Source organism: Fringilla coelebs (assembly GCF_963513975.1).
Source record: "Fringilla coelebs genome assembly, chromosome: 1".
Taxonomy (NCBI): Eukaryota; Metazoa; Chordata; class Aves; order Passeriformes; family Fringillidae; genus Fringilla; species Fringilla coelebs.
In genome coordinates this window covers 40,838,330-40,865,861 of record NC_140028.1, presented here as the reverse complement: position 1 = coordinate 40,865,861, position 27,532 = coordinate 40,838,330, and the positions used below count along the sequence as shown (strand labels likewise).

The window sequence follows — 27,532 nt, the reverse complement described above, 5'->3', positions numbered from 1 at the left end:
AAAGCAAGCATCCTGAGGTCAGCTAATCATTCTTCATATAGAAACAATCAGAAAGTGCTAGACCATCCAGAAAGAGTTGACTTAAATATTTCAACAACAGTATTTATCAAACATATCAAAAATATTTGGCATACATGACTGTATTAACAATAAAGTATATGGAAGTCCTGCAGAAGGCTGAATTTCTACGGCACTTCCACAGGAACTGGACTGCCAGCTAGTCCAAGAAAAAGCTCATTATTTTTACTGGAGTGCATAAGGCATTTTTGGTCTGATAGGACCAAATCAGATTGTGTTTCTGAGAAAATTTTCCATTAAATGAAGGCACTCACATTATTCTTTCTTTTGTATAAAGAACAAAATTAACAAGATGTATGGGGTATGTGTTCAGGGTGAAGATAATGAGAGCATTCCTCCAAATTTCAGCAACAGCAGTAGTGGGAGTTGTAATACATAACATCAGGAAGACAAAAATCTACAGACTGGAAGTTAGGCTCCATTTTACCATAAACTTACCTTCAGCAAACTAGTAACTTATTTATCTGTGCCTTGACACCTCCATCTTCACAGGAAAACAGAGAAAATTATTGAAGTCATAGGACTGTATCAAAGAAAATATATCAGCATCAATAAACCAGGATCTTTTTTCATCAAATTCCATTAAAGCATCCAGTGATTTTTAATTTCCTTTGTATCAATCCAGTTAGTTCATGTGCTACTTCCCTTGTTTCTAATTTGTCAAATATTTATTTCAGTCTGCTTACATATTGTCCAGGAAAACAAGTTACACATGAGAGTGTTTCTTCCATGTAATGAATGTAACACAACTTTTCATCAATTTTGTAACAAGTGAAGCATTTGAAGTTTTCTAGCCTCTTGTTCAATATACACTCTGAAAATGCATATTATATTATTCATACTTAATAAAGAAACAATCATCTTGGAAAATCACACTTACAAAACATTACACAGAGGTGATTGAACATGTGATAACAATTCCCATTAAATTCCAGTATTTTTGAATGCCAAAATGCTTTACCATACACAGACACAATACAATCACTTTGGTGTGTGGGTAGATCATGCTCAAATTGGATTTTCACAGCACAAACAAGGGTTACATTAATTGAGGACAATATTGATGATAGCTGTGGCATTGTTCACAGAAACCTCACACTCTTCAATGTTAAAGAGGATCAAGTTGTCAAACTCTGTACTTCAGAAGCAACCACTGTTGGGGCAGAAGTTTCTGGTATAGTTCAATTTTATGACCAAAAGTTGCCTTTTACAATGTTACGTATTGTAAAGAGAAGAGTGAGAACTCTTCTTTTCTGGAATCACCTGGTGAAACACACTCTCTTCACTCTGCAAATGTGTGTTTTAGTACTGGCTCAAGTACAGCAGACATGGTGCCAAAACCTGACCATCATTCAGGTCCTTTCCATTTGAGCCGATTTTCAGGAGATCCTTGTTTATTGATAACAAACTTGCTTTAGTTCAAACTGCCGGGATTTCTGAAATATTCCAGAAATGCCTGTCTGGATGAGTCGATTTCAAACTGCAGTGGTAATCTGTGTCAGTCCAAGGTCGTTGGACTCCTCTCTCTCCTGAGGACAGTAAGAGGACATTTCCACGACTAGTCATACAGGTTTGTTTGCCCCACCTGCTTCCCTCATGTAAGCTGGGTCTTGCACAGTGTTTCTGACTCTGCTGGTGCTCTGCCTCTCCATCCTCATCTTGAAGGGGAAGCAGAAGTCCTTGAAGCATCTCTTGAAGTTTTCATCCAAAAAGGCGTAAAGGATTGGGTTGAGGCTGCTGTTGGTGTAACCCAAAGCAATGCAGAAGTAATAGCTGGATATGGCAGCAGTGCTGTGGGACACGTCCCCTAAGGCCTCAACCAGCACGAAAATGTGAATTGGAGTCCAGCAGATGATAAAGACTGCCACAACCACAAGCACCAACCTGGTGATGCGGCGTAGGTTTCGGTCTTTCTCCCGAGACCCGGAGAGGAGCCGTACGCTTTTCAGGCGCAGAATCATCAGAGTATAGCAAACAATTATAATGAGAACTGGAATAACAAACGCAAAGACAAAGACACAGATTTTCATGAAGATGTCCCACCACACATAATCTCTGTCTGGAAACTGCAAGGAGCATTCAGTGCTAGAAGTATCTAAAAATGAAGGAAGCAAGAAGAAAATTGCTTTGTTATTAGATACTCTAAACAATGTCATTATCGTAGCGTAACTGAGGAAAAGTGATTAGCATGTACTGCGATATTAATAAATGGAGTTATCATTAAATCTCTCCAAGGAAGCTTTCAGTTACCATTGAAACTGGTTTTATGCAGCTGTGTCTAGAAATTACTGAGTTTTGAGCTTTTTCAAAAGCAAAAATATTGTATGAAATTTCTTTCCCATGGGAGGATCAGAAAAAGCAGAGCACAAAAACAAAATCTGTAAAGTTGTTTCAATTTGAATCTCACTGAGATTTAAAACCAGACTGAGTACCATGTTCAGCAAAGCAGAAATCTCATCATTATTATCAAACTACATATGTTTTTATCTGTGGGTGGAGAAAGATTTTTGGTATCATGTACGGTAGAAGCTGAAGGAGGTTTTAATAGTAAGAAAACTGCGCCAATATATGAGAATTGTGTAACAATCTTTTCCCATGTGCCTTTTACAGCACAAATAAGGTACACACGAATGTTTACATTCAGAAAAACCATGGAAACATCTGCTTTTCAGAATAGAAGCAAATAAAATACATGTGTGCATGGAGTCAAATGGAAGCTACTCTTTTTGCAGATCATGCCATTGGAAATGCAGCCTGTGCAGAGACTGCAGGATCTGGGCCACTGAGATCAGTCCACTCCCTTTCCCATTGCCCATGCCAGGATTCAGAGCCACAGGCTGTCACTTGAATGTATTTAGCAGAAATATTTCATCTGAGAGGAGGCAGCCAAGGAATGAAATATTTGAGGTTTAATTTGCTGAGCTCATTAGAGCCTTCCAGCATATAAAACATATGGAAAAATAGGTAATAAGATAAATGAAAAGGCAAGAGAGGGGGTAAATTTACAACTACTGTCAGTAGTTCAACTCTACTGAAGATAAGTCAGGATAGCACAGGGATTTTTCACTCTGAATTGTAGCTTAGATTTTATCCTGTGAAGTTCTTCATATTTTTTTATCATTTTCCCTACTGAGGTTTTCATTCCTCTACAAATTATTAGGTACTGTTTTTCACTGATTCAGATCTAAGAGTGGAATGATTCAGTACACTCCTGCACATCACTTTTTCATATCTGCCTCCATCAGGACATGTCAGAAAAAAAAAATAGGCCATACTTCCTGCTATAAAAATGCTTCCCAAATCAAAAAATATGGCAGACAATTTATTTTGAAAAACAATTAGGGGAAAAAGTTATCATTATAGTGCAATACACACATTTCCATGGTTAGATATCAGGAAGTTGTTATGGGGAAATATTGAATATTGAAACATTTTAATAGAAAACATTTACAGCTAAAAAAGCCAAATATTTTTGGGTTTTATTTTAAATAATATGCATGATTCTGCAAGCTGAAAATGGAAAAGACATATTTTTCTAGGCTGATGTAGGATACTCAGATGACAGCACAAGTGTGGCTTGACACTCAGTGAATTTATCCAAATCCTTTGTGATGTAGGTTTTCATGAGCGTACTTGCTTTCACTTAATTTCATTCTAGAAATGCCAACAATCACCTTCAAAGAAGTTTTCCTGTCAATTATTACTGTTATTTGTAGGAGAGCATGGCTTAGCAGCCATGAAATACAATCAGGATGCACCTGTATTATCTAAATTAGTAAAGCTGACTCCAGATGTGTGGGATGAAAATGAAGTGTGATCAGGGATGGCTGCTTCAGACCATATCCAGCTATTCACTCCAGAGAAATGGCCTCTTCAGATCTACTGACATAATTTTGCGTATTTATCAAAGTTATTAGGTCATCCTCACTGTATTTTGCTATAATTTTTGGTTAGCACTGTTATTTTAGAATTCCAAATTATTGAATCCAGACTTAATTATTACCTTGCATCCCATTGCAGTTTACTTTCTACAGAAGATCTTATTTTAAAGTCATTATTAATGTACTGCACTTGATATATGTAATGCCATAGCATAGTACTTTATGGAATCCATTTACATTTTCCCAGTTTACAAGTAGGAAGCATTCAATAGAAATTCTGGTCATAATGCACAACACAATATTAATTTTCTGGAACTTTGGAAGTGGAACACAATAAAATCCAATTTATATTCTATTTTTACTGCCTGAAAAGTTGCAGAACTTATGAATAGTGTCATAATCTTCAGATTTCATACTGACATTTTCCCCTTGGAAACACAAATATTCTAAATATATTGATATATTTAAGGAATTCCATATGGTAGTTGGTGTAAACATATTTTATAATGTGCTTGATAAACTACCATTCAAGATTAATCTTAATATTGGTCTAGGAAACATGCATATTATATATATAATATTGATTGTGTCACTTTCATACCCTTCATATCCTAACTGGCAATATGAAGAATTAATTTTATACCTTTATTTTTTTGATAGCTGAATAATTCTTCAGCAAGAAAGCTTCCATTAAGGCCAGAGCAGGAAAATTTACACAGATGTAAAATTTACTTGTCAGGAAAAATGTATCTAAAAGGACACACCTGGGAGCAATTCTGAGCTGCGATAACAAAATGGATTAACCGAGCACAGTGAGGGAAGCTCAAGTATAATCACTTTCCATTTGCTGTTCAGTTGTTGCTTAAATGTGAATCCAGCAGAGGCCCTGAAGCATATAAACAACAACTGTTTTAACCAACATGACATAAAGTTTCAGGCCTGGGCTCCAGCTGTCAGGCAAGGGGAAGCATCCTTGCCTTTCCACTTCAGCATTTATCAGAGCAATTCACGAGCACACCAGACAAGGTAATTGACACTAAATGCTCGAGAGACACCTTAGATCAGACAAGCTGGGAGGAACAGTAGCAGCTGACAAGCAGCTGCCAATATTTCCAACCTCATTTACCCCAGCTGTGTTCTGTATTACCGGCCTCTGCTCCATAAGTTATAAAAAAGGGCTGCCTTCTACACGGCGTGAAAAAGGCATGAAATCATTGCTGGCCTCAGAGGAACCCCTTGATCTAAACGTGCTGCTGACACTGAATGACAGGAATATTCTGTTAGTTGAGCAGGCTGCAACAAACCACCTGCCTGAGCCAGTGTCCCACGGCCCTCAAGATCTCGTACGCAGCAAGACATTCTTCCAAATATGCCTGAAGTTAACGTTTCTCCAGGCAGACCTTGTTTTATAGAGCCTGTCAAAACTTTACTGGGGGGAAGAGCTACAGCACTGCAGACCAAGACACGTGATCCCCCAAAGCACTGAAAGAAGAGCTTCCAGAGGAATTCTCTGTCACCTACATAACAGCAAGAACAGGACTAACAGCAAGAACAAAATCTATATATCATCAGCCAGATCTATCAGCCCTTGAGCAGCTGTTACTGAAATGATTTTTCATGTTGGTCTATGTCAAACTGCTTAACATACTGCATTTATTGTCTGCCAGATGAAACAGTGCCCTTAGCTAAACATTTGTCTCAAGAGGAATGAAACCCTTCTAAATAGAAAAGGTCGATACAGCAGGGAAATTATGAATGAATAATTTTTCAAAAGGTTGTTTACATCTCAAACAAGACTCCTACCAAACAAATGCCTGTATTTTATCCAGCCATCCAGTAAATGGGATGACCCCAACCCAAGGACACCATTAGAAGTCTCCAGCTTTTTGAAAACCCCAAGATGCTCCTGCACTGGACTAAACAGCTGTGGGCATGAAGCACGTGTGAGAAAATGCTTCTCCCCCTTCCTAACCCTATAGCAAGGTAATGAGTCAGGGGCTAAATCCACAGTCCTTCATGGAACAGGCATTTCAAGCAAAGCATATACGAGGTCTGCAGAGTTTTCATTGACTTTGTGTTCTTGTAGCTGTTTCCCTGCCATAGCCTGAATTTCCATTTCCTGTGACAATCCTTGTTCTCAGCTTTTCCAAGTTACTGTATAAATTCCCATCTTTTTTAAAATATGATCTTGAGATATTGTAATATATAATTTACCTTCATTTTCTCTCTCCTGCTACTGACTTTTCCTTTCTTCACCATGCCTTCAAGTTCTGTGAAATGGATGGTGATAACAAACTCCCAAGAATTCTAGTTTCTGCTCTTGGGACCTCATCAGAACTACTCTCACAAGACCTACAGAAAGAACCCTAAGCCCACATTTCAAATTTCAACCTAAACTGATTTTAGATTTGCCCATTGTGATTAAACTCCTGATAATTTTCCCCTGCTGTCTGCTCGTAGTTTTTGATGGTCTCATTGTAGTACAGGCAGTGCTCCAAAGTGCATTTTGTTATTTTATTTGGTATGGGCATGTGAGCTTAAATGATTTATATTTTGGACTACGATGTTCTACTATATGTTTCAAAATGTCAGTAATTTAGGTGTAATTTTGAAGGAGGAATAAATAAGGTTTGATCAACACTTGAACCTACAATTTACTGTCAGTTGAGAAATAAAAAGCCTGAATTTTGAATGCTCACACTCACCTTCCCTGACTTTGGTGCCTCCAAGAACTATTGCTGATATACCAACAGATGAGGACAGCAGCCAGATACAGATGTTGATTATCTTTGCTTTGAGAGGTGTACGAAAGTCCAGAGCCTTCACAGGGTGACACACAGCAATGTATCGATCAACACTCATCATGGTGAGCGTGAAAATGCTGGTAAACATGTTGTAATAGTCAATAGAGATCACTATTTTACACAGCACATCACCAAAGGGCCAGGAGTTCATCAGGTACTCGGTGCTTTGGAAAGGCATGGTTGTGGTAACAAGTGCATCTGCCATTGCCAGGTTGAAGATGTAGATGTTGGTCGCTGTCTTCATCTTTGTGTACCTGCAGAATGAAAAAGTAAGGCCTTATTACTAGAAGGTATGATTATTGCCATTCAGATGTGTAAGAGTTTGTCAGTCAGGTTTGCCATAGTTAGGGTTTTTAATGTGTTTTCTCATCTGTGATAGAAATGTGCAAATGCACCCTTGAAATAAAAATGAACACACTCTATTCAATCTCTCGGTGCCTATGTTTGCAGTTAGAGCTATTTACCACAGGCTAAACAGGTATATGAATACATTTTATTAGACAAATTTCAATTCTATTTCCTCAAATCCTGCTACAAGAAAATATCTCTGTTAAATTTGGAAGTGATCAAAATGTTTTTTGTTTCCTTTTCTCATAGCTATCTGTCAGTGATTGTGAGATTTCTGGGTTTGGTTTGTGGAAGAAACTGTTATCCCATTCTCCACTGAGAAAACAAGTTAATTGCTATGTTTGCTGGGCCAGTTTGTTTCCTATATGATAGTTTGTCCTTCTTGAATTCACTACAGTGCCAGCTGATACAGTTTTAGTCATTTACCTTCCTTGTTCCTTCCTTGCCAATTTCTTCTCCTTTCTTACCATCACCTTCTCCCTGTCCTCTCATTTATGACTGATAACGTAAAAGGTGACTATTGTTTAAGTGGGATACCACAGTGGGGAAAAAACTGTCACAGCAGTATTTTTTCCTGCATTGTTTAATTTCATCAAAAGTAAGCCATTGGTAGGAACCTCAGCCTACACAGAATAATAGGATCTATTTTTTGAGATGACATCCTGCTTTGTTTGACCCCAATAACAGTTTTGGGGGACAGCCTGTGGAGGACTGCTTCCCTCTCTGTGATGGACACAGAGGATGATGTAGAGCCTGCTGACATGGGAATTTACTTATCACTCATGTGCTTCCCCTCAATAATTGTGTTTGCTCCTTGCTGTTAATTTACCATCGGATTTAATGAGATTTTCTTCCTCAAAACTGCTTCAGTCCCATATTTTCAGTGTGTGTCAAACTAGAATTGCACACATAACACACATAGAAACACGCATAGCTACATTTTGCTATATGTCACTAATAATTTACAGTGGAAATATAAGATTCAACCACTTTAGTCAATGAAACCGTAGCACAATATGTCTATTTGCCTCCAAAACTTTGATGTGTTGAACAAAAAAAACATTTTTAAAAGAAATTAAGCAGTGCTATCAAATTGTGCCCAATGTGTAAATTAGCTGTCCAAAATATGTGGGCAGGAATTTCATTTTATGACCAATATGAAATGTTAAAAATAGCATTGGGTTTTCTAAAACATTCTAATCAAGACTTATCAAGGAAATAGGGCCAAATGGTGGTTTGAAGCAAAGGAAAAAAAATCTGCAAGGGAAGAGAGAATACATCCTTCTCACCCACGTACTGAACCGTCAGTCAGAGGTGGGCTTCTGCCCCCCACTAGATCAATCTCCTCAACAGACCCTCCAGGAGAGGAAGAATTTTGTCCTGTAGGTCACATTATAGCCCTTAAGGCACTGGTCAAACTCAAATATGAGTCCTTAAGATTAGAAAAAAAGCAAATACAGGACATATTATCAGACAAATCACTTCTGGTTATAAAAAAGAAAAGAAAAAATACTATCTTCAAGTGTATCTCAACTGTAAGACCAAACAAAAGTTCACTAAACACTCAAAATCTTTGCTAAATGGGATTAATTTCCAATAAATTAAAAAGAATAGTAGAAGGACAATTTTACTGCTACGGACATCGCTGCTGATATTTGGAATTGCTGTCTTGTTCATATTGCAATAAAAAGACTGTGGAAAGTTGGAATGGCTGCATAAAAAACACCAAAAATAAACAAAGGGACTGGAGAAAATTCTTTGACTAAAAGAGCTGAGCACATTTAGTTTATCAAAAAGAACACCCAGAGGTGACTTGATTACAGTGTCTGAAGACCTTCACAGGGAGAAAATAGCAGGTACTGAAGAGTTCTTTCAGACTACACTGAAAAGCATAACAAGAACAAATACATAAAACTCTTAAGAGAGACAAATTCAGCTTAGAAACAATGACAGCTGTTTCTTAACAACTAAGGTGATTATTATGGGGAGAAAGAAAGGAGCAATTTTTCCATCCACTGATGTCTGCAAATCAAGGTCTGATTCTTTACAAAAGGTTTGCTTCAGTCAAATACAAGTTACTAGATTTAACAGAGGAACATTCAGAAGAAATTCAATGACCTTTGATAAGCAGAGGAGACACAAGTAATCATTCTCCTGAATCATTATATCTGTAGATTTTTGAAAACTTCGCCAAGGGTTTGGATAGGGAAAGTTTGCTTTCAAAGTATAGAAGAATTAGCTTGGCTTTTTTTGCCTTTAAGAACATCAGAAAACTGGGAAAAAAATATCTAAGATTTTATTAGCCTTGGAAAAGCAAATACCTGAAAGTCTTTATATCTCAAATTTCCCATTCCTTGCAACCTTAATTCAATTATGTTATGTGTGTGCCATTACCACTCTATATGCCATATTTTCCCAGTACCCCTTACCCTTTTTCTCCTCCCCAGCCTTCCAGTGGAAGAACAGCCAATAAGCACAGTAAAACAGGGCTAGTAAAGAACTTGATTACTTCTGCCTGGAAACATTAGCCTGTGTATAAATGTGGTGTTGGCCTTTAAAGTTATTAGGCAGTGTAGATAAAGTCATGCAGTCATTTAGAAGTTTAGAAAATTCAGAAATGCCTTTGAGAATCTGGACTCAATCATCCAAACTCTTTTGAATGTTTTTAATTAAACACCTGAAAATTATTAAATGCCTACATGCCTCTGAAGATATGTGCTTGCAGGTTTAATCAAAAGTCCAGATTAAGTAACAGAGTGATTGCTGTTGCTGTCAGACCCTTTCAAGTGGACCCTGATAAAGTCCACAAGATGAGGGATTTGCCTGCCTTCCTACAACTCATTCTATTGCACTAAAACATAAAGGAAATAATTGTTTGTGGTCTGGGGTTTTCTCACCATACTCTCCACTCACTTGAACAAGGTCAAAACAGTGATTGTGTAAGGGAATCTTGTCTTCTTTTGAAAAATTAAAATTCTTGATCAAACATCTGAATTCATTTAAGTAAAAATATTTCTATCTTCTTTAATTAGCTTAGAAGGACAGATAGGGTAGACCTGAACATAATTACAGCATGAGTGGCTCAGCAGCAATTAATGACATTTTCTTAGTGCCTGAGGTACAAGTTTCAAAGACTATTACAATATTTATAAACCATGGCTGTATAAACTGCTCATGGGAAATCCCATTTCTAAAAAATGGTTTGTTAGATATAGGGACTTCTTAAGAGAATGGCAACGTTTCTAATACTACGTAGGGATGGAAAGTCCCTCTTTTAAACCAGGTGCTAGAATCTAATTTGAAGTAGCAGAAAAAACTGATCACTTCAGCTGGTGGATCTCAAGACTGCTTGTGAAGCTATAAGCAGGCCTCAAGCCTCTGTAAACTAAAATCTAGAAGATATATCAAAACTGCTGAAAAACAATCAAGATGAAACTCATCACTTTCATATGGATGCTTTTTTTTTTTTTTTTGATGGGTATATTATGGAGTTTTTAAGAAGCAAGTTTTAAATCATGTCTACTTACATGTCAAAAGTAAAATTCTCAAAACTATTAGGCACCATTCACTTTCCAAAACCAGAAAGTTCTTTGAGACTGACTTTAGACTGACCCCTAGAAATTTTCCCTATGTTTCTCAGTCGACTCATCATTACTGTTCTTTTCCCTCTGGAGTAGAACATGCTTTTAAGACAAGCTTTTAAGACAGTAAATAAGAAGAAATCACACCTCCAGCCTACGCTATCAATGAAATTGTGGTAACAGAAGAGGGAAACATGCTACCAAGGATCCGGGTGTGCTATCACAAAAAAATCTGCTAGTAATGCCCCTTAAAGCTATTATCTCAAAGAGAGGAGAGGATTGTGATTCTAAAGTACACTGTAACATTAGAAAAGCTGATAAAAGGTGAGAAAGAGGTTCTGGTCAAACTTTTTTCATGAAGTAATGAAATGTTCCCTGCAGTGTGAAATGAGGGATGGGGAAGGGAGCAAAACTACCAAATACACTACAAAGGGAAGATAACAAATATACTACATCAAATATACTGCAAATATACTTCTCCAGTTGCAGAGGGAAAGTAGAAAAGCATAAAATAATGAGGAATAGCAAACACAGGTTTTTCACAGATACCTGGGTAAGTGAATGAAAATGAAAGCTAAAGCACATCTAAAGCAAATTGCAGGAACACCTATCAGCAGGATGCAGGCTCTGTTCCACTAGGTTCCTCTGAATGAAGTATATGGAGATCAAGCAGCTGAAAAGCTTAGTCAGGAAAGCTCTAAATCTCAAGGCTATATTCTGAGTACAGTCACTATAATATGGTGTCAGAACAGGAAGGAAAAGCCATAAAAACAATCAGGAGGATCTATTCCAAGCCCATACCATGTAGAAAGGATGGCTCAGCTCTCTCTTGCATTATATTCATAATGCAATATAAAATCTTATGCCAATATGAAACGAAGGCTAAGGTCATTTAAAGAATATAAAAATTAACATGCTGTAGTTGTCATGTTTGTATTGGATTATATGACATTATCATATTTTAAATTGCCACATTTTAGCAGTAGAGGACCTCAGATGACACTTTAAATAAAGGAAAACCTTGTTACTGCACATATTTAATGGTTGCCTCTCTTAATCAAATCTTTTAGGACATGACAAAAAATTGTTGTCTACAAAACTATATCATAAAGTGGAATTCTCTTTACTAATAAGCATCTAAAGATACCAATTTTAAAGCAGGTCAAAAAAGAAAGGCATAAATTTGTCTTTTATTCTTCCTCAGGACAGCGTAATTATGCAAATATCAAAAGGTATAGTTAAAATCCTTACAATTTTCCACTACTGTTTCTTCTCTGCAGCAAGACCTTGTGGATTTAGATTTGATGTGGAAGGTTTTTTTCCTGAGCTAAAGAACCAGGCTCTGAATTAGTTCAAGTCTACATATATAGTGGTCAATGTGGAAGAAAATTCACACCACTTAACAAAAATGAACTAATCTTTCTCCTTCTATGATAAAGGCTTTTCATATTTTTATGTGAGCTGAAAAGCCTCTCTTGCAAGAAACTGTAAAATGGTAGGAAAAATAATACTGTGAAATTTCTACTTCCATGACTTTGATCGGAGATGTCAGAGGTCAAGGTGCTGTGAATCACTGCAGCTGAAAATGAATCAGTGAGAATGCAGAATTTCACTAAATTGGTACTTTATCTAAAACCATTATGTCTAATAACATCATTAAAGAGCCTGAACAATTAGCTTAGACTATGTATCAGATTTTCTTCCTCTCTATTTATAAGTAGAGATCAATACTGACCTTGTCAGGAAACTTATTCTATCCCTTGAATAACTTCATGCTGCTGCAGATATTTCCCAGTGACCAGTCCTGCCCTGGGAGGTTCCCAGGGTGTTACACAGACCATTCTAATTCTTTTTACTTGTCACAAATATGTTGCTCTAGTGAACATTGAATCTCTGTCTCTAACATCCACCCTTCCAGCCACTCTTTTTTCTTGGAAGATTTTTTTTTTCGTGAAAGATGTGACCTCCTTTGGCAAAGGGCTTCCCATGGGTTTATGGGAGAGGGAATTGAGCAGGACAGAGATTGCCTGGCAAGGAGAACAAATCTCATTGCTCAAGGAAACAGGGATAATAGCCCCAGGAAAAGATTTCTCAGGGTCTTTCCTTGTTGGAAGCAGACAACAGTTTGTTGAATATTTGCTTCCCCTAGATGTTTTTGCAGGACAGAAAAAAAGAAGAACTCAGAAACCACTCAGTCGGGGGCTTTGGGGTTTGGGTATCACTCTTCTTCCCAAAACAAGGCACCTGGTCTCCATTTTGCCTCAGGGATGAATAACAACTGACACAGCTTGGAGTGTTTTATAGGACAGCTACACACTCAGATGTGTGGAGATCCAAATCTCTGGTCAACACCCCCACAATAAGGTTTAATGGGAGACAAGGACTTTGCTCTTCGACAAGTATAGAATTATGCTCAGGGAGAAGTCATCAGCCCCTCTTAGGAGGCATCTGGGAGGCTTTCTCTGACTCCTCCCATTTATCTGTTTTCCTCACCTGCCTCAGGGAAGCCCACAGCACAGACCAGCTGAACACACACATTCCTAAAACATGATGATTCAAGTGAAATGCAGAAAACTTTAAGTCACAGCCAGCAGAAGAGGACAGCTTATAGCTTCCAAAATATTCTTCTCCTGCCCACTTTGACAAACCAGTCCTTCTGAAAGGTGAGTCTAACAGCAAGTCCTGATGCAGTCCATCATCCAGCAGGATAAAAAACCAGAACTTTTCTGAGTGTGAACATTAAATGAACATTGAATAGATTGTCTGAACGAATCCTACCACGCAGTTTCTCATCTGTCACTACTCAAGGAGGCTTTTGTGCCAGTTGCCCAACAATAGCCACAGTGGCTGGACTACCAACAGTGCAGTGGGAAGTGCATTTAGCAAATGTAAAATCCTCTGTGTTCCACATGCAGCACAGCCAAATTTGGGAACTCTAGACATTCACTCTTAATGCATTGCTGACTTCTGGAGCAGAGATGAGCAGCTGCATGTTACAAATGTGGATTGGTATAAGAATGGAGAAAACACAAAGATTCTGCTCACTTTCTTATCACGAATTTGCAGAAATTCATACACTGAAGAAAATTGTCTTCTCATACTCATGAAAAGAACACAGACATTTCATTAAAAATAATGTCTCAAAACTGAAAACAGGAAACTGCCTAAAATTAATTTTAACTTTCATGAGAATTAGAAGGTGAATCTAATGAGAGCTGAGCCCTCTGGCTTTGGGAGAAATAAATATTTCAAAGGTAATTCACAACCTGTCATGACAACTTCCCAATAGAACCATGCCAATTTAAAGCAAATAAACAAGTAATATTTTGGTGTTATCAGAATCTAGTATTAATTTCAACCAGTATCTTAATTTAATTTTTGTGTACTTTTTTTTAAGTGCTGTGCACCTTTACATATTCTTTATTTATATCAGTTTTGCATTTTCATTTTGTGGAATGCCAGCATGGTCAGACATCCCTATTCCAATATCCTTGTTGCATCTGCATACACCCTTTCCCCACAACTAATCTAGTTTGTGCACTCATGCCTGTCTAGACAAAATTATATTCCTATTGCCTTTTCCTCACATCTCTCCAAATTCACAAAAGAATATAGCAATAAGCAAAGAACGAAGTCTTCCTTAAGGAGAAGTGCACAGATTCCTCACTTTGAGAGAATTATCTGATATTTAGAGATGAAGGGACCAAAATTGAGACCTGAAGTATACTTCCTGGAAGTTAAGTGTAGCTGGATGCTTTTTCTTCAGAAAGAAATACATAACTGGAATCAAAGCTCTTCTTGGGAACCCATCTGTTTCAGAGAATTTAACTTAAAGGGACAAATTAATCACAGTTTAGACAGTGAGAGTAGGCAAGACAGGAAGATTACCTTCCCTTCTCCTTAATGTGTCCCAGGAATCCAAATCACCCGGCTGAGAATTTCCTTTTACTACACCCTTCCAGCAAATTCAAAATCCTTTCTCAGAAAAGAAAAAACTAATTGAAAGGTCCCCACTCTTCCCTCATTTCTTCCACTTCACCAGAAGGGGTTAGCCAGTCTGTGTCCCCAACACCATCTCCTCCCTGTGCACCCTCCCTGCGCTTCCTCCAGGATCACGAGCTACCTACCCATCACTCTCCAGTCTGACAACAGGAAAGTTATCTCAAACTTCCTGCCTTGCCAGCAGCCAAACTGGAAAGTTCTTCTAAGTTTTCATTTTCTTCCAGTTCAAAAAGGTTCTCTGTAATTCATCTTGCTACCAGACACTGACTCCAGTTATGCCTTTCTCTGAACTAAATGATTACCTGGCTGTTAGCCCAGCGGAAATGTCTGGATGGATACCAAATTACTTTTCAGAAGCCAAACACATTATTCACTATAAGCTATAGCCTCTCTTTAATACTGTCTGTGGTAAATATTCCTTTCAAGCCTTTCCTCTGCTCTCCCTGCCTATTTTCAGTATCAGCTCTTGTTATCACAGCATGACCATGAGCTGGGTTCCTTGTCAGCTTATAAATCCCAGGTCTCACTTAGTCACTGTCTAGTTGGGTTTAAAAAGTATTAGAAATAGAAACATTTTGTTTAAATGGTCTGTGTATTCAAACTATTGATACTCTTCCATAAGCCTGCCCTCTTTCATGTTGCCTGTTGCCTTGTTCTTTGTGGCATCTGTGAAAGCTTTTGGTAATGATCACTCTTCAAAGTTGTGATGGAAATTCTGTCACGTTTGAACTAACGCTGCAGAACTGATCAAAATTACCTCCATTCAGTGAGGTATGGCTAAATGCTCTTTGAAATCCATGATGAATTGCTATCAATCTATTTGATGCCTCTCTGCTGGTAGTAGTAAGCTGTCAGATTTTTGATTAGCAAAGGAAAGGTTAAAAGTCCTAAACTTCACAAAATATAGTACAGTTCACTCTCTGCCTTTAGCAGCCAAAACCTTGATTTCATAAAAGAATGAATGCCAGCAATAGGGAACAGGTAATTCAGTTAGACTCTTCTGGAGCTTAAATTTTCATTTCAGAACAATATTCTTTCCAAATATAATTTAATAAAATTAGGACAATAATTTAAAGCAATTTAACAAGTGATCTTTTGATGGTATCAAAATCTATTATTAATTTAAACCAATATATTGAATCCATTTCATTGTTGTGTACTTTTTAAAAAAAATATTTTCATTCTTGTTTGGAATGAATGATGAAGAAATTTTAAAAACAATCTGGAAAGGAGTCAATTTTATATGACATTTCTTAATACACTCTTCCCATTATGTAAAATGCTGTTCAGTTCAATAAATATAAGAACAAAAATGTATCAGTGGTAAAACGTTTTCTTCAACATTAGACTAAGCGGAGAATTATAAGGTTTCTCTTTCCCCTTAGGAATCAATCTACATATCTGTAACACAACCTCTTCTTAAAAATCCTTGAATGTAGAAAATTACTTAGTTCACTGGAAGCTTGAAAGATAATTTTAAAAGGATACAGGATTGGCTCTTTGGGATCCTGTTGATATCAGTTGGTCTCAGTAAATTGCTTCAGAAACAATGAGGGTAAGATCAATACATAGAAAAAGTGCATCTGGAGAGGGTAAGAGAGGGCATCTCCCAGAGTTTTGTCAGAGTATGTTTATGGTTTTGACAAGTGCAGATCCTAGTTAAAGCTGTAACTTTAGTCAGGAGATTTTCTTCCCTGCAGCTGTCACAAGAAACTACGATTTTGCTTACAGCCAGCCCTAAATTTATTTTAAAAAAAGTAATGAGGTAAGAAGAATGGAGAAAAAAGCCTTTTTGCTTCAAAGGACAAATAGGGTTTTTTATCCCCTTCAGCCACCTTTCTTCCAAAAATATCTTCTGAGACCTCAGAGGAAAAGCTAATCTCAAAAGAAAAGGTTTGGGGTAGAGGTAGATTCTGCTAATGCCAAGAACCACACAGCTGTAGGACTTTCCTCAGGTGAGGTCAGACAACTTTACTGGGTATCTGCAAACCCATTTCATGCTTCCCCTCCTCCTCCAAAGGGGATGACTGTGCTTCCCACACAGTGCCTACGTTTCCCACCAGTACAAGAGGCAATGTGATGTCTTCTTTTTCTCTTACTCTCTCCCCAGGACAGGCAGCAGCCACAGACAGCACTACAGCCCACATGCCATGGCTTGGCACAGCGTGTCCATCCCCCAGCTGACAGCAGAGCCCCTGGGATGCTGCACAGCTGATCCACACACAGGGAGAGATCCTGCAAACCACCCACACTGGGAGAGCCGAGAGCCATGGGCAGGAGCAGAGTGCCAGTCCCCTGCTACTCAGCACAGAGCTTTTTCTGCACAATAAAAAGGATCACTCTATGTGTGTCTGAGGAGCCCAGGGTGTTTACTATAGACCTGGTCTTGCTCTGTTATAGGCTTTAGTGATTAGACTTTGGCTTTTAAATCTAATTTTTGCTGTGTGTTTAAAGACAGTGAATGCCAGCATCCCCATTTTACATGTGAGGAAACCATGAAGGGACCTCATCAAGACAGGAAAAAGTGTTGAAGCTTGATAGTAAAACCAAAAGAAGAACTCAGGTCTCCTGAGAAGTGGTTTGAGAGGCCACGGTGTTGACACTGTACTAAAGGACCACTCCCAGCCAGACTTCAACACAAATCCTTCCTCACAGGAGCTGTATCCAACTCAGCTACTTTTCTGTCAGGAGTTTGTGCATATGATTGAAGTGGCATTCTCCTGTTATTTTTTCCTCTGAGGAAACTCTGAGTTTTCCCTCTCAGAAGAAAAACACCCCACCAGAACTGTAAGAGACTTCATTCCCCCAGCACTCCATGCTCAAGCTGCTGAGATGCTGACTCACTGGTGTCCATGAGCTTCTTTAGCAGCCCTTATGCAGAAGTAGCAAAACCAGTCCTGTGGTGGTATTAAAGCAAAGAATTGGCCAAGGCCTGCCTAAACCATAGGCTATGGCTCAGTTTGAGCCTGTTTCTGAGGCATCTCAAGATTCTGGAGTCTCCTAAATCTACCACAGCATTGACTCTCCAACGCTTTGACTGAAAGTCTCAGAACACAGGGAGACGGGGAGGAACTTTTTTTTTTGTCATCCAAAAAGTGACCCAGTGTCAGGCCTGGAGTGTCAGGCAGTTGGGCTAGATGATTATTATAATAATTCCAACTGAACTATTCTAACAATGTTATACATTTCAATGAGCAAAGGGAGAAGGAGCTGTGCCTGCCTTGCCTGCCTGTCCAGAGTGCGTTAGGAGGAGAAGAGCAGATCTGGAATTCAGAGTTGAGAAACAGCAACAAAGGGTCTCAGACAAAGCCCATGCTCAGCTGGCAGGTAAAAAAAACCTCAGTAAATCCCCATCCCACTTTAGATTTGTGGCAGCTGGAGGGGGCTATTATGGGATGGCTGGAGGGCAGGATCTGCCTCTCCCTTACCATCTTATTTCACAAACTTCCCACAGACCTTGTCTTTCCTCACAAAAGGACATCTGCAGGGTACATTGTTCATGGGTCATTAAAATCCATCCTGAGATACAATCATGCTGAGGGTATATGTGAGGAAAAAATGGAGGGACATGAGAGGTTTGGAAAAAATGAAGAAAATAAACCTCTTGCACAAATGTTTGAAATATTTCAAGAACATAAGAAAATTTAACACTTTTGGCTTGTATTTGCCTGCACTTCAGCTAATGATTCTATCAGTGTTTAAAGTATTTGTCACAATCTAGGAGAGAAATCTAACAAAGGAAAAAAAATAAACCCCTACAAAAAAAACCCCAAAACCAACAGGTGTTTTGTCATATTTGTTTATTTTTTTACCACATAATTGAGAGATGGGCCAAGAGAAAATTCAAGGAAAAGCTAATGTAGGAACCAGAAGGAAAGTGAGCAATAGCTATCTAGAGCCTTACAAAAATAGTCTTAGGAGGGTAGCAGAAGAAGAGAAAAAAGCAAATATATGTGCACCAGTAAAATCCATACATGCTAACTTCTAGGGCTAAGTTTGGGGTTATTTCCAGTGGCCAGACCAGTTAATCAGCTGTCTTTGTTACTGACTGATGGCTTAGAAAATCTCTGCCTTCGCAGCTGTGGGACTGTCAAGTACGGAGTCTCTTTCCTTGAAGGAGAAATACAAAAAGAAACTAAATCTCTACCCTGAATGAAGGTCAAAAGGGCGTGCAGGGGTATAAAAATCACAACATCGCAACACTGGAGCCAACCACTTTTTCTAAACTGACCACAGGCATCTCTTTTTATTGCACTGACTAGTAAATGGAATTTTATTTTCATTATTCAAGAGTATGCACCTGATTATAAATCATCTTTTTGAAGTACCTTATCAACAAATTCAGTGGTTCTCAAAACTTCCCCTTGTATCAAGTCTGTTACTTCATGGCTGTGCAATTGCTTGACCCTTACAAAAGAGAATCCCTTCCAATACTTCAATTTTTTCCATGCACAAGCTGATTTCATTGGAGCAGTGAATACTGCACAGTTCTGGTTTTTTTTTTTCCCTAGAAACTTTATCGGAATTCAAACAGGCTGTGGAGAAAGAGTCCAAAAAGTTGCACGATTTCAGTGCCCTGTATTGCTCATTATCACCCTGCTAAACAGCACTGTCCAAGCATGCCTACAGATTGCAAATGAAAAGGACAAAAAGAGAGAGGAAGCACAGTGCAAACTATTCACCCATACACAAGTGTAAGTGCAAGCATAAGTATCAGTGCATTTCACCAGGTGGTTCAGTTTGAAACCTTCACTAACACAGACGCAAAGGGTTTTTTCCTCTCCTGAAAACCATGGAAAAGGCATTTCAGCACTTTCTCTACTTTCTTCAATTCAACACCAATAACTGGAGTTAAACACTGCTAAACAGAGGAAAAATACAACTCTTGCTTTACATTAAGCCTTTCCTCCTATCTTTATCATTTCCTGGCTTTTCCTCCTTGTTAAGGAAAACATTAGGTGCCAAGGCAGCGATGTATCAGTGTCCACATGACTGGACACATTAGCTGTCCCTCAGGGTCTCCTCACAGTGAAAATAAAAGCTGTCTTGTACAAGTTTCGTTCTTTCACTCGAGCTTTTTTCCCTCCCTGGGATGCCAGCAGCATCTCATCCCTAGAGGGCAGCCAATGAACGCAGCTCCAGGCACAAAGCGCTTTCCCTCAGGCTGCGGGATTTATCACATTTAACCAGCTTGTCCTTTCTCTCTCTAACACAACTGCGGGCAAACCACTGTGGCTGACAAGGTTTGGGTCATTTCAGTCGCTTTTTTCCAGTTCCTCACCACAGGGCTTCCAAAATCCACCCCCTCCCCCGCCCTGCCAAACTTAGGGACGATCTTTTGCAGCTCTTCCAACCGGTACCCCAAACCCCTTACCTTATGATGACAAACATGACCAGGGAGTTTCCCACCAAGCCCACAACGAAGACCACCGAGTAGACAGCGGTGATGATGATGGGAATGGCGGGGGAGATGCTGGTGTGGTTGTGCTGGCCGTCCCCAAAGCCCCCAGTGGCGTTGGTGTCATAGTCTGCCCAGCCCGAGAGCCAGCTGCTGCTGGTGCTGGGGGGTCGGCAGGGCCCGGGGGAGCAGGTGGAGTCTGGCTCCTCACGGAAAATCTGTATGGGGGCATCCATGGGGGAACAGTCCCCACGGGCAGCAGGGAGACCAGGAGGAGTGAGCACAGCAGGATGCAAGTACGCTGGAAAGAGGGAAGAGAGAGAAAGAAAGTATTTTTACAGCCACAGAACAGTAAGACCTCTGAAACTTGTGTGTGTTAAAGGGAGCTCTGCTGTGCTGGGAACTGTTATTTGCCAAGCAGAGATTTAAGCAAATCACATTCATATTAAATGATTTCACGTTTTACATCTTGCTGTGTAATGCTGCTTCTCCAAGTGCACAAGGAAAGTTTTCCTCCACTTTCAAAGGTTGCATAGTGAAGCAAGCCAGATGGGAACAGCTCAGATCCACCCCCACACTTTAACCCTGTCCTTCCCATCTTTCATATTTTAAGTCAAACTCTCTCCTAACAGGGGCTCCTCATTGCCTAAGCTCTGCTATAAAGGGGAAGGAGACAGGGAAACCCACCACCTCTCTGCACATCTTCTTTAACATCCTGCCCTGAGTTATATTTTCCTGATCCCATACCTGCTTTCATAGAAAAGACACATTAATGACAAAAAATACCTTTCAGTCCAGGAAAAGACGCAGAATCTTCAAACAGGTGCTCTTGGCAGGAAAAGAAAAGAATAAAGCCGCTGTGCTTGGCTCCTGGAAGTGCCACTGACCACCTAGGACTTTTGGATGTGAGGCACCTGCGCCCTCAGAGAGGCGTGCTGGCAGCAGAGCCGGTTCCCAGGCATGAGCTGCAGCGTGCAGCAGCAGCAGTTGCTGCTGTTCCAGCTCCCACCACTTCGCCTTTTCTCTCTCAGGCTCCCTCTGCCTCCCTCTCTCTCTGCCAGGGCTCCAGCAGCACTCTGCACTGATGCACACGTTCTCCACTGTCTCTGTCCCCGCAGCTCAGAAGCTCACATGACTTCTTTCTAAACACTGAGATGCAGATAAATTAAAAGAAAAGCAAGAAATAAGTTCTGTTATTAATGAATGCTTATTTTAACACACTTTTCCAAGTTTTCTTTCCTCAATTCCCCTGCACTCCCAGGCCTCAAGAAATAAATCCTTATTGAATCCCACAGGATTTCAGACTGGTAGACACTGAATAAAAGAGGAATTTTAAGTTCAGATGCCCTGCCTGGTCCATCAACTCTTTCATGCCTTGACTTCACAGCTGTGTGTCCAAAACATTTCTCACTGGCTAGCTGTGCCCCTGTTCCCGTGCACCTGCAACTCCAAAGTCAGAAGCCAGCTACCAAAGAAAAGAAGGGCACCCTAATTACTCTATAGATTTTTTCAAGCTGTCCCACACATGTGAGAAGCCCAGAATTCCCTGTAGCACTTTATTCTCCCAGCTGTAGCCAGCAACGGGGAGGTGGTGTGTACAGAAATCACATCCTTCAGAGCTTATCCCTAATAGACTCCCTGGAGCAGGAGCTGGCAAGGCACCAATATATGTGTTCAAGTGCCTTTTAACTTGCACACAGACCTTGAAATCCCCACCAGAATTCTCTCTAAATGGCAAATTGGAAGAGAGGAGGCAGAGCCTGAGTTATTCCTACTCCTTTGGAGGAGTCTGGGAACAGCCAGACTGGCTGCATCTCAAAGTGTGCAGCAGGAAAACCAGACTCTGGAGAGAGGCTGTGGGTTTCCTTCAAGCTTTTCCAGTCTTGAAACTTTACTTCATGCTCCTCTTGTTGAGTGTCTGTGATATGACTGAGTTTTCCATTCTAAACCAATTTTTTTTCTAAACCTATAATCAAGAGACAATTATGTCAGCTGAGTGAGAAATCATGTAGGAGGCTTAAAAGGTACAGAACCCCCTCTCTTAGAGGAAAAGGCTTGTTCAAATGTGGTAATGGCTTTTACTGTGGTCACTTGTTTTCTCCAGAACTTCAGCAACTGCTCATGATCCTGTGTATAGAGCTGTCTAAAAGTTTCATTTTTAGTGATGATGGAAAAAAATCCAAAATAACCAATGTGTGACAAAAATGAACCTGAGACAGGGACACACACCTAAGAAGTAGTCCTTTTTTTGAAGATGAAGTAGACCATAACATAAAATATACTCCAATTCTGGTTTTAGCCTCTGCAATCCTTGGTCTCCTGCCCATGTACTGAAGGGAAGTACTGTTGCTGTACCTTCTCATAAATAATTATACTGGTGATGTTCAACTTCTTATTAGCATCTTCCCCAGAATTTTCCACATTCTGCAATTAAAATATTCAGGATGGATTTAAGAGTGCTTTAGCACTCATTGATAATTTAGCTCTTCTGAGCAATCATTTTGTCACTCTGCAATTGCCACAGGTGCATCCAAAACTTCTATATGGGGAAGGAAACCTGTTATTGCTCTGAGTAAATCTACAGCACAGATGATACAAAAAAGTAAGATAAATAGCAGATTCACAGCTTCTTGAAGCACCAATGGTTGGACGGTAAGCTGCTCATTCTCTGGCTAAATTCTGTGCTGAAACTCTCCACAGATCTTAGAGTTAACGCAAAAAAGATGCACTCACAGTTGTAGTCACTGGCCCTTCATGGAGTTTGCAATGTAACTACATGGGACTGGAGTGAGGTGGAGTTTGACCCCAACTCTGCAAATTGCAGGTTGAGCCAGAGGTGATGTTTAAGTTGCCAGATGCTCTTTGTTTATGTGTGTTCCATACTGGAGACCCAGCTTTGGCTCTTGGTTGCTGTAGGACCTTGTGATACAGTAGAAAGAAAGTACTTGGCTAAGGGAAATGTGTTGTGTTTTGAAAGTCAAATCAAAATCATGTGCACTATTAAAAAAGAATCTTTTCCTTTCTTGAATTGGCTTTGCAAATGAAAACCTGAATTTCAGGATTATCAGCAGCCACAGGTCTCGCTGCAGGTACCGGGAACACCCACCATTATATTGAAAGGAAAACTGAAGGCAGAGGGAGAACCAGTGTGCATCACCATCTTCCTCTTCTTCAGCCCCTGACTGCACAGTGCCTCTGTGCCCTTCCCAACAGTCCTGTGGAAGAGGGCAGAGTCTTCTGGAGTCACAGGGCAGAGCAAGGCAGGGTGACCTAACCCAGACTGCCCACACACCAATGCTAGAAACCCCTGTTCACTCTAAGGGCTTGCATCAGACAGAAGGCCCTGCTTTCAAAGCAAAGCAAGGAAATATTTAGAGAAGAAAGCACAAAAAAAAACATTGTCTCACCTCTAAGCTGCCATTTTCCTCCAGTAATATTCTTACAAACACATGGCTTGCATGCCCCCCAAGTTTTTGCTGTAATACTTTAGACCTGATAGTGTTCACCTCACTGGACTTTGGGAAACACAACAGAAACCACTCGGAGTTTTTAAATTAAGAATACAAAGCTATATATGAAATTACATAATTATAGAAAATTGTTTAAGTTATAAATTCCAGCTCTCAAAACTGAAAAAAATATCCCATTCAGCTGCCTGATACCTAGGAACTACAATATGTGCATTTACACAAATTTTTACTTTCTCTAGGCTCTCTGCCTCAATTAAAAGTCAGATGTACAATATTGCTAAATATAAGGGGAAGGGCAAACATAAACTGGGAATTTAGTATCTGTGAAGCATTTTCTTTTACAATCCAATTCAAATCCTTTGAATGAATAAGAAACCTGGGAGGAGGGAAATATGCGATATTAGTAATAGCAGGTAAGAAGGGTTTCAGCACTGTCTTTTTCCTTACCAAAAGCTAAAGAGCTGCCCCCATCAGCACAGTGTTTTAAAACTTTAAGGATGAGGTGGGACATTAATTCAGCCCTGACTCAGAGGTGAGAAAGAACCACTTTGAATCACTGGCATGACTCTGTGCAGCACCCTGCCATCCGCTCACCGTGCTGCAGCACAGACCCAGCTCCATCACCTCAGCACACTCAGGCTTTGAGTGAAAGCTGTTTAGCTCCTGACACTAGAAACCACACATGGTTTTTCTAGAAAACCATGACACTTTATGGATTTCAGTCAAATGCACAGGATAGGACAGACATGGAGGCTCAGTCATGAGCTGTAACACTGGACACTTTGGAACAGGATCATTTCCAGGGATCACCTTCTATTCTAGAGGCTGGGGAAGAGACCACATGAGTTAAGTGGAGCACACTATCAAGATGCTTCTTCAGCTAATATTTGTTTTTACTACATGATTAACCAAAGGCTACAATGATAGTGAGCCTGTGTAAAGGTAGGTGATGCTGGAAACACTTTCTGGTGGCTCCAGTTGCCAAGGAAACAAAGTTCCCTTGTCTCTCTGCATCCCGAAATGTTAGCTCTCTGTATGAACACAGCTCTCAGGAAATGGTGTGCTCTATGCTCTTCAAAAGACCTGCAAGGGAGAGGAAGGGGCAAAAAAGCGATGAGAAAATATATGCAATGCTGCTCAAACAGCTTTTGTACACATATTTTACTCACAGAAACATTCATCATAAGACTTGTGCTTTGCTTTTACTTGTCAATAACAGAAGTTCATGTTACATATTGAAGAAAATTACTGGTGCAGGCCTGCATTGCCACCTTCAGAAACCAGCCCAATAAAGTGCTGAGCACTGGGATAGCTTCTGTCCCAAAGCATGTCCTCCTTCCACAGAAAAGTCCCTGGGTGGTTATGAAGGGAATAGCCACCCTCAAACTGCCAGCTGCAGGGAGGGACTGGGGCAGGCATTGAAAGGTTTTTGATATGGGACTTTAGAAATGAGGGGGGTTTATACAGAGAAGAGCTAATTGGCAGTGAGGAGGTCAGGGGTGGGTTTAAGGAGTTCAGAAGATCCCAGCAGCAGGCCATCTGCCTTGCTCTGCTGTCACCCTGCCTCCCCAGCAGCACTTCTGTCCACAGCTGGCCATGGCACCCATGCCAGGACCCTGGAGCAGAGGCAGAATTGTCAAAACAGGTCACCACTTTGCCATCTGCCCTGCATTTCATTTCATCAAGATCCTCAGCTGGAAGTTCTATAACTTCTCACTTTTCTGGAGCAGGCTAGAGCTGTGAGTCCAGAGGGAAAAGAAAAGGATACTTAAAGCAGGTAAATGTGAACTACAGAAAAACTTTTAATACTTCTGTTTAAAAGAAAAAATTCTGATATTCTTCAGGTATATATAAGGATACAGATACCTGATCTACAGCCTGGTTCATCTGATACAAATTTTTTTAACAAAATAAAAAAACATCTAACTAAACAAACAAAAATAATCACACAATCCAATCAAATAAAAAAAAAACAATGACAAAGCAAAACAATTATGTGCCTCTAATTATTATTTACAACTATTTCTCCTGTGGGCATTAACAATTAATCATCTTTCACAGCAAGTTGTCTTCCCAGGATGTGGAAGCACAGCTCTGCTGGTAAGTGTTTACACTGTTCCAGTGTAACACCATTCATCCCCCAGAATGGGGATCAGCTAACACAACTTGAACTTCCCCCCAGCTTTGGCTCTGAGACAGGAGATGATAATGACATTCAAAATTTTGTGGGAATCCATAAAAGCCACTTTAAGATTAGCCTGGTCGTTTCTTTTTAGGATGATCCCAGTGGATTGTGTGGGGTAAGTACTGACTTTTCCCCAAAGAGCTCAAGATCCTGCAGCATCTTCTCTTTACCTTTTTAACGAGAAAAGACAGATGATTCATTTCCAGGAAGGGTAAGAACTCTGGTAATTATATGCCAATGATACCTAAATCTTAATCTTCTTTGCTTTGTACTTAGAACTGTTTGTTGACTTATTCTAGTGCCTGGCAGAGGGAAGAATGAAAAATGATGCAGCTGAAAGTAGAGAAAAGTGAATTTTTCATACAGCCCCTAAACCTTGCCCCTCCCACCTCCTCTACCTCCTGTTTTTGGCACCTTCATTCATACATAATTAATGGCTTAAAGACAAGTGTTGTGATGAAGCAGGAGTGGATTTAGCTCTCTGAATAAGGGTTGTGACTGCACCAGCTGACTAAACCATTCTCTGCTGACTCTGGGACAAAGTGGCTGCTGACTCCAAGATGGAGTGGAGAAGGCCAAACCCCACTTAGTCGCTCCCCCTTCCCTTTTGGCAGCTAACCAAGTCCTATTAGTCACTCACTGAACACTTCAGAGAACCTGGAGCTGCAGAACAGCGCAGTAATAGTGATGCTAAGAATGGGGAGGATCAAGGAAAACAAGGCATGGATACCACAGTTTTCCTCAGTGCAGGAGGAGTGACCTTACTTAAACATGTACCAGTAAAGCTCAGAAAAGAAACCATCAATTACTATAAAGGGTTTTGGGTTTATTTAAGTCACACTGAACAAAGGGCCAAAAACTGGCAAGCTCAAACTCTAAGTCAAGGGTTGGGGTGAAGCCCAGAAGTTGTCAAACTGCCCAGAAAGCCCACTGAGCCACAGCACACCCAGCAAGAGCTCATGTGGCCTGTATGTAAGGGGGGATGAGCCCCAGTGGGGCTCCAGCAGTGGGGCTGAGGCAGCCCTCCACCTGGGGTGAAGGTGGCCATCTTCCCCCCTACTCTGCCTGGATAAATTTCATGGAATCACAAAAGGCCTCATTAAGGATGGGAGAGACCTGTAAGATCATGCATTCCAACAGTAAACCCAGCTTTGCCAAGCCTGCCATTAAACCATGTCCCCAGGTGCCCCACCTACAAGGTTTTATAAATATTCCAGTGATAGTGACCCCACCATTTCTCTGGGCAGGCTGTTCCAGTGTTTGGTAATCCTTTAGAAATTTTTCCTAATATCCAGTCTAAACCTCCCCTTGTGCAGCTTGAGGACTTTTCTTTGGGTTCTGCATTTGTTACCTGGAAGAAGATACTGACTCCCACCTGGCTACAACCTTGTAGGCAGTGATAAGGTCTCCTGTGAGCCTTCTTCTCTCCAGGCTTAACAACCCCTCAGCGACTTCATCACTCCCACTGCCCTTCTCTGGACATCCTCCAGCAGCTCAGATTCTTTCTTGTAGCCAGGGGCCCAAAACTGGGCACAGGATTCCAGGTGTGGCTTCACTGGTGGCAAGCACAGAGGGACAATCCCTGTTCTGTTCCTGCTGGCCACACCATTGCTGACCCCAGCCAAGGATGCCATTGGCCTTCCTGGCCACCTGGGCACAGTCTGGCTGGCATTCAGCCAGCTGTCAAACAGCATCCCCAGGTCATTTTCTGCTGGGCAGCTTCCCAGGCACTTGTCTCCAAGCCTTTAGCACTGCCTGAGGTTGTCGTGAGCCAAGTGCAGAATC

At 40.3% G+C, this 27,532-nt stretch overlaps 1 protein-coding gene across 1 annotated transcript; it reads right to left on the bottom strand.

Annotated features, from left to right (window-relative positions):
- Positions 1-1,640: 1,640 nt before the first annotated feature.
- On the bottom strand, positions 1,641-20,328 carry OPRK1 (opioid receptor kappa 1; the record flags this gene model as incomplete). The annotated part of the gene is made up of 3 exons (XM_084201815.1): positions 1,641-2,173; positions 6,665-7,017; positions 20,069-20,328. 3 exons carry the CDS (start codon positions 20,326-20,328, stop codon positions 1,641-1,643), a joined length of 1,146 nt encoding a protein of 381 aa, XP_084057941.1.
- Between the last annotated feature and the right edge of the window lie 7,204 nt (positions 20,329-27,532).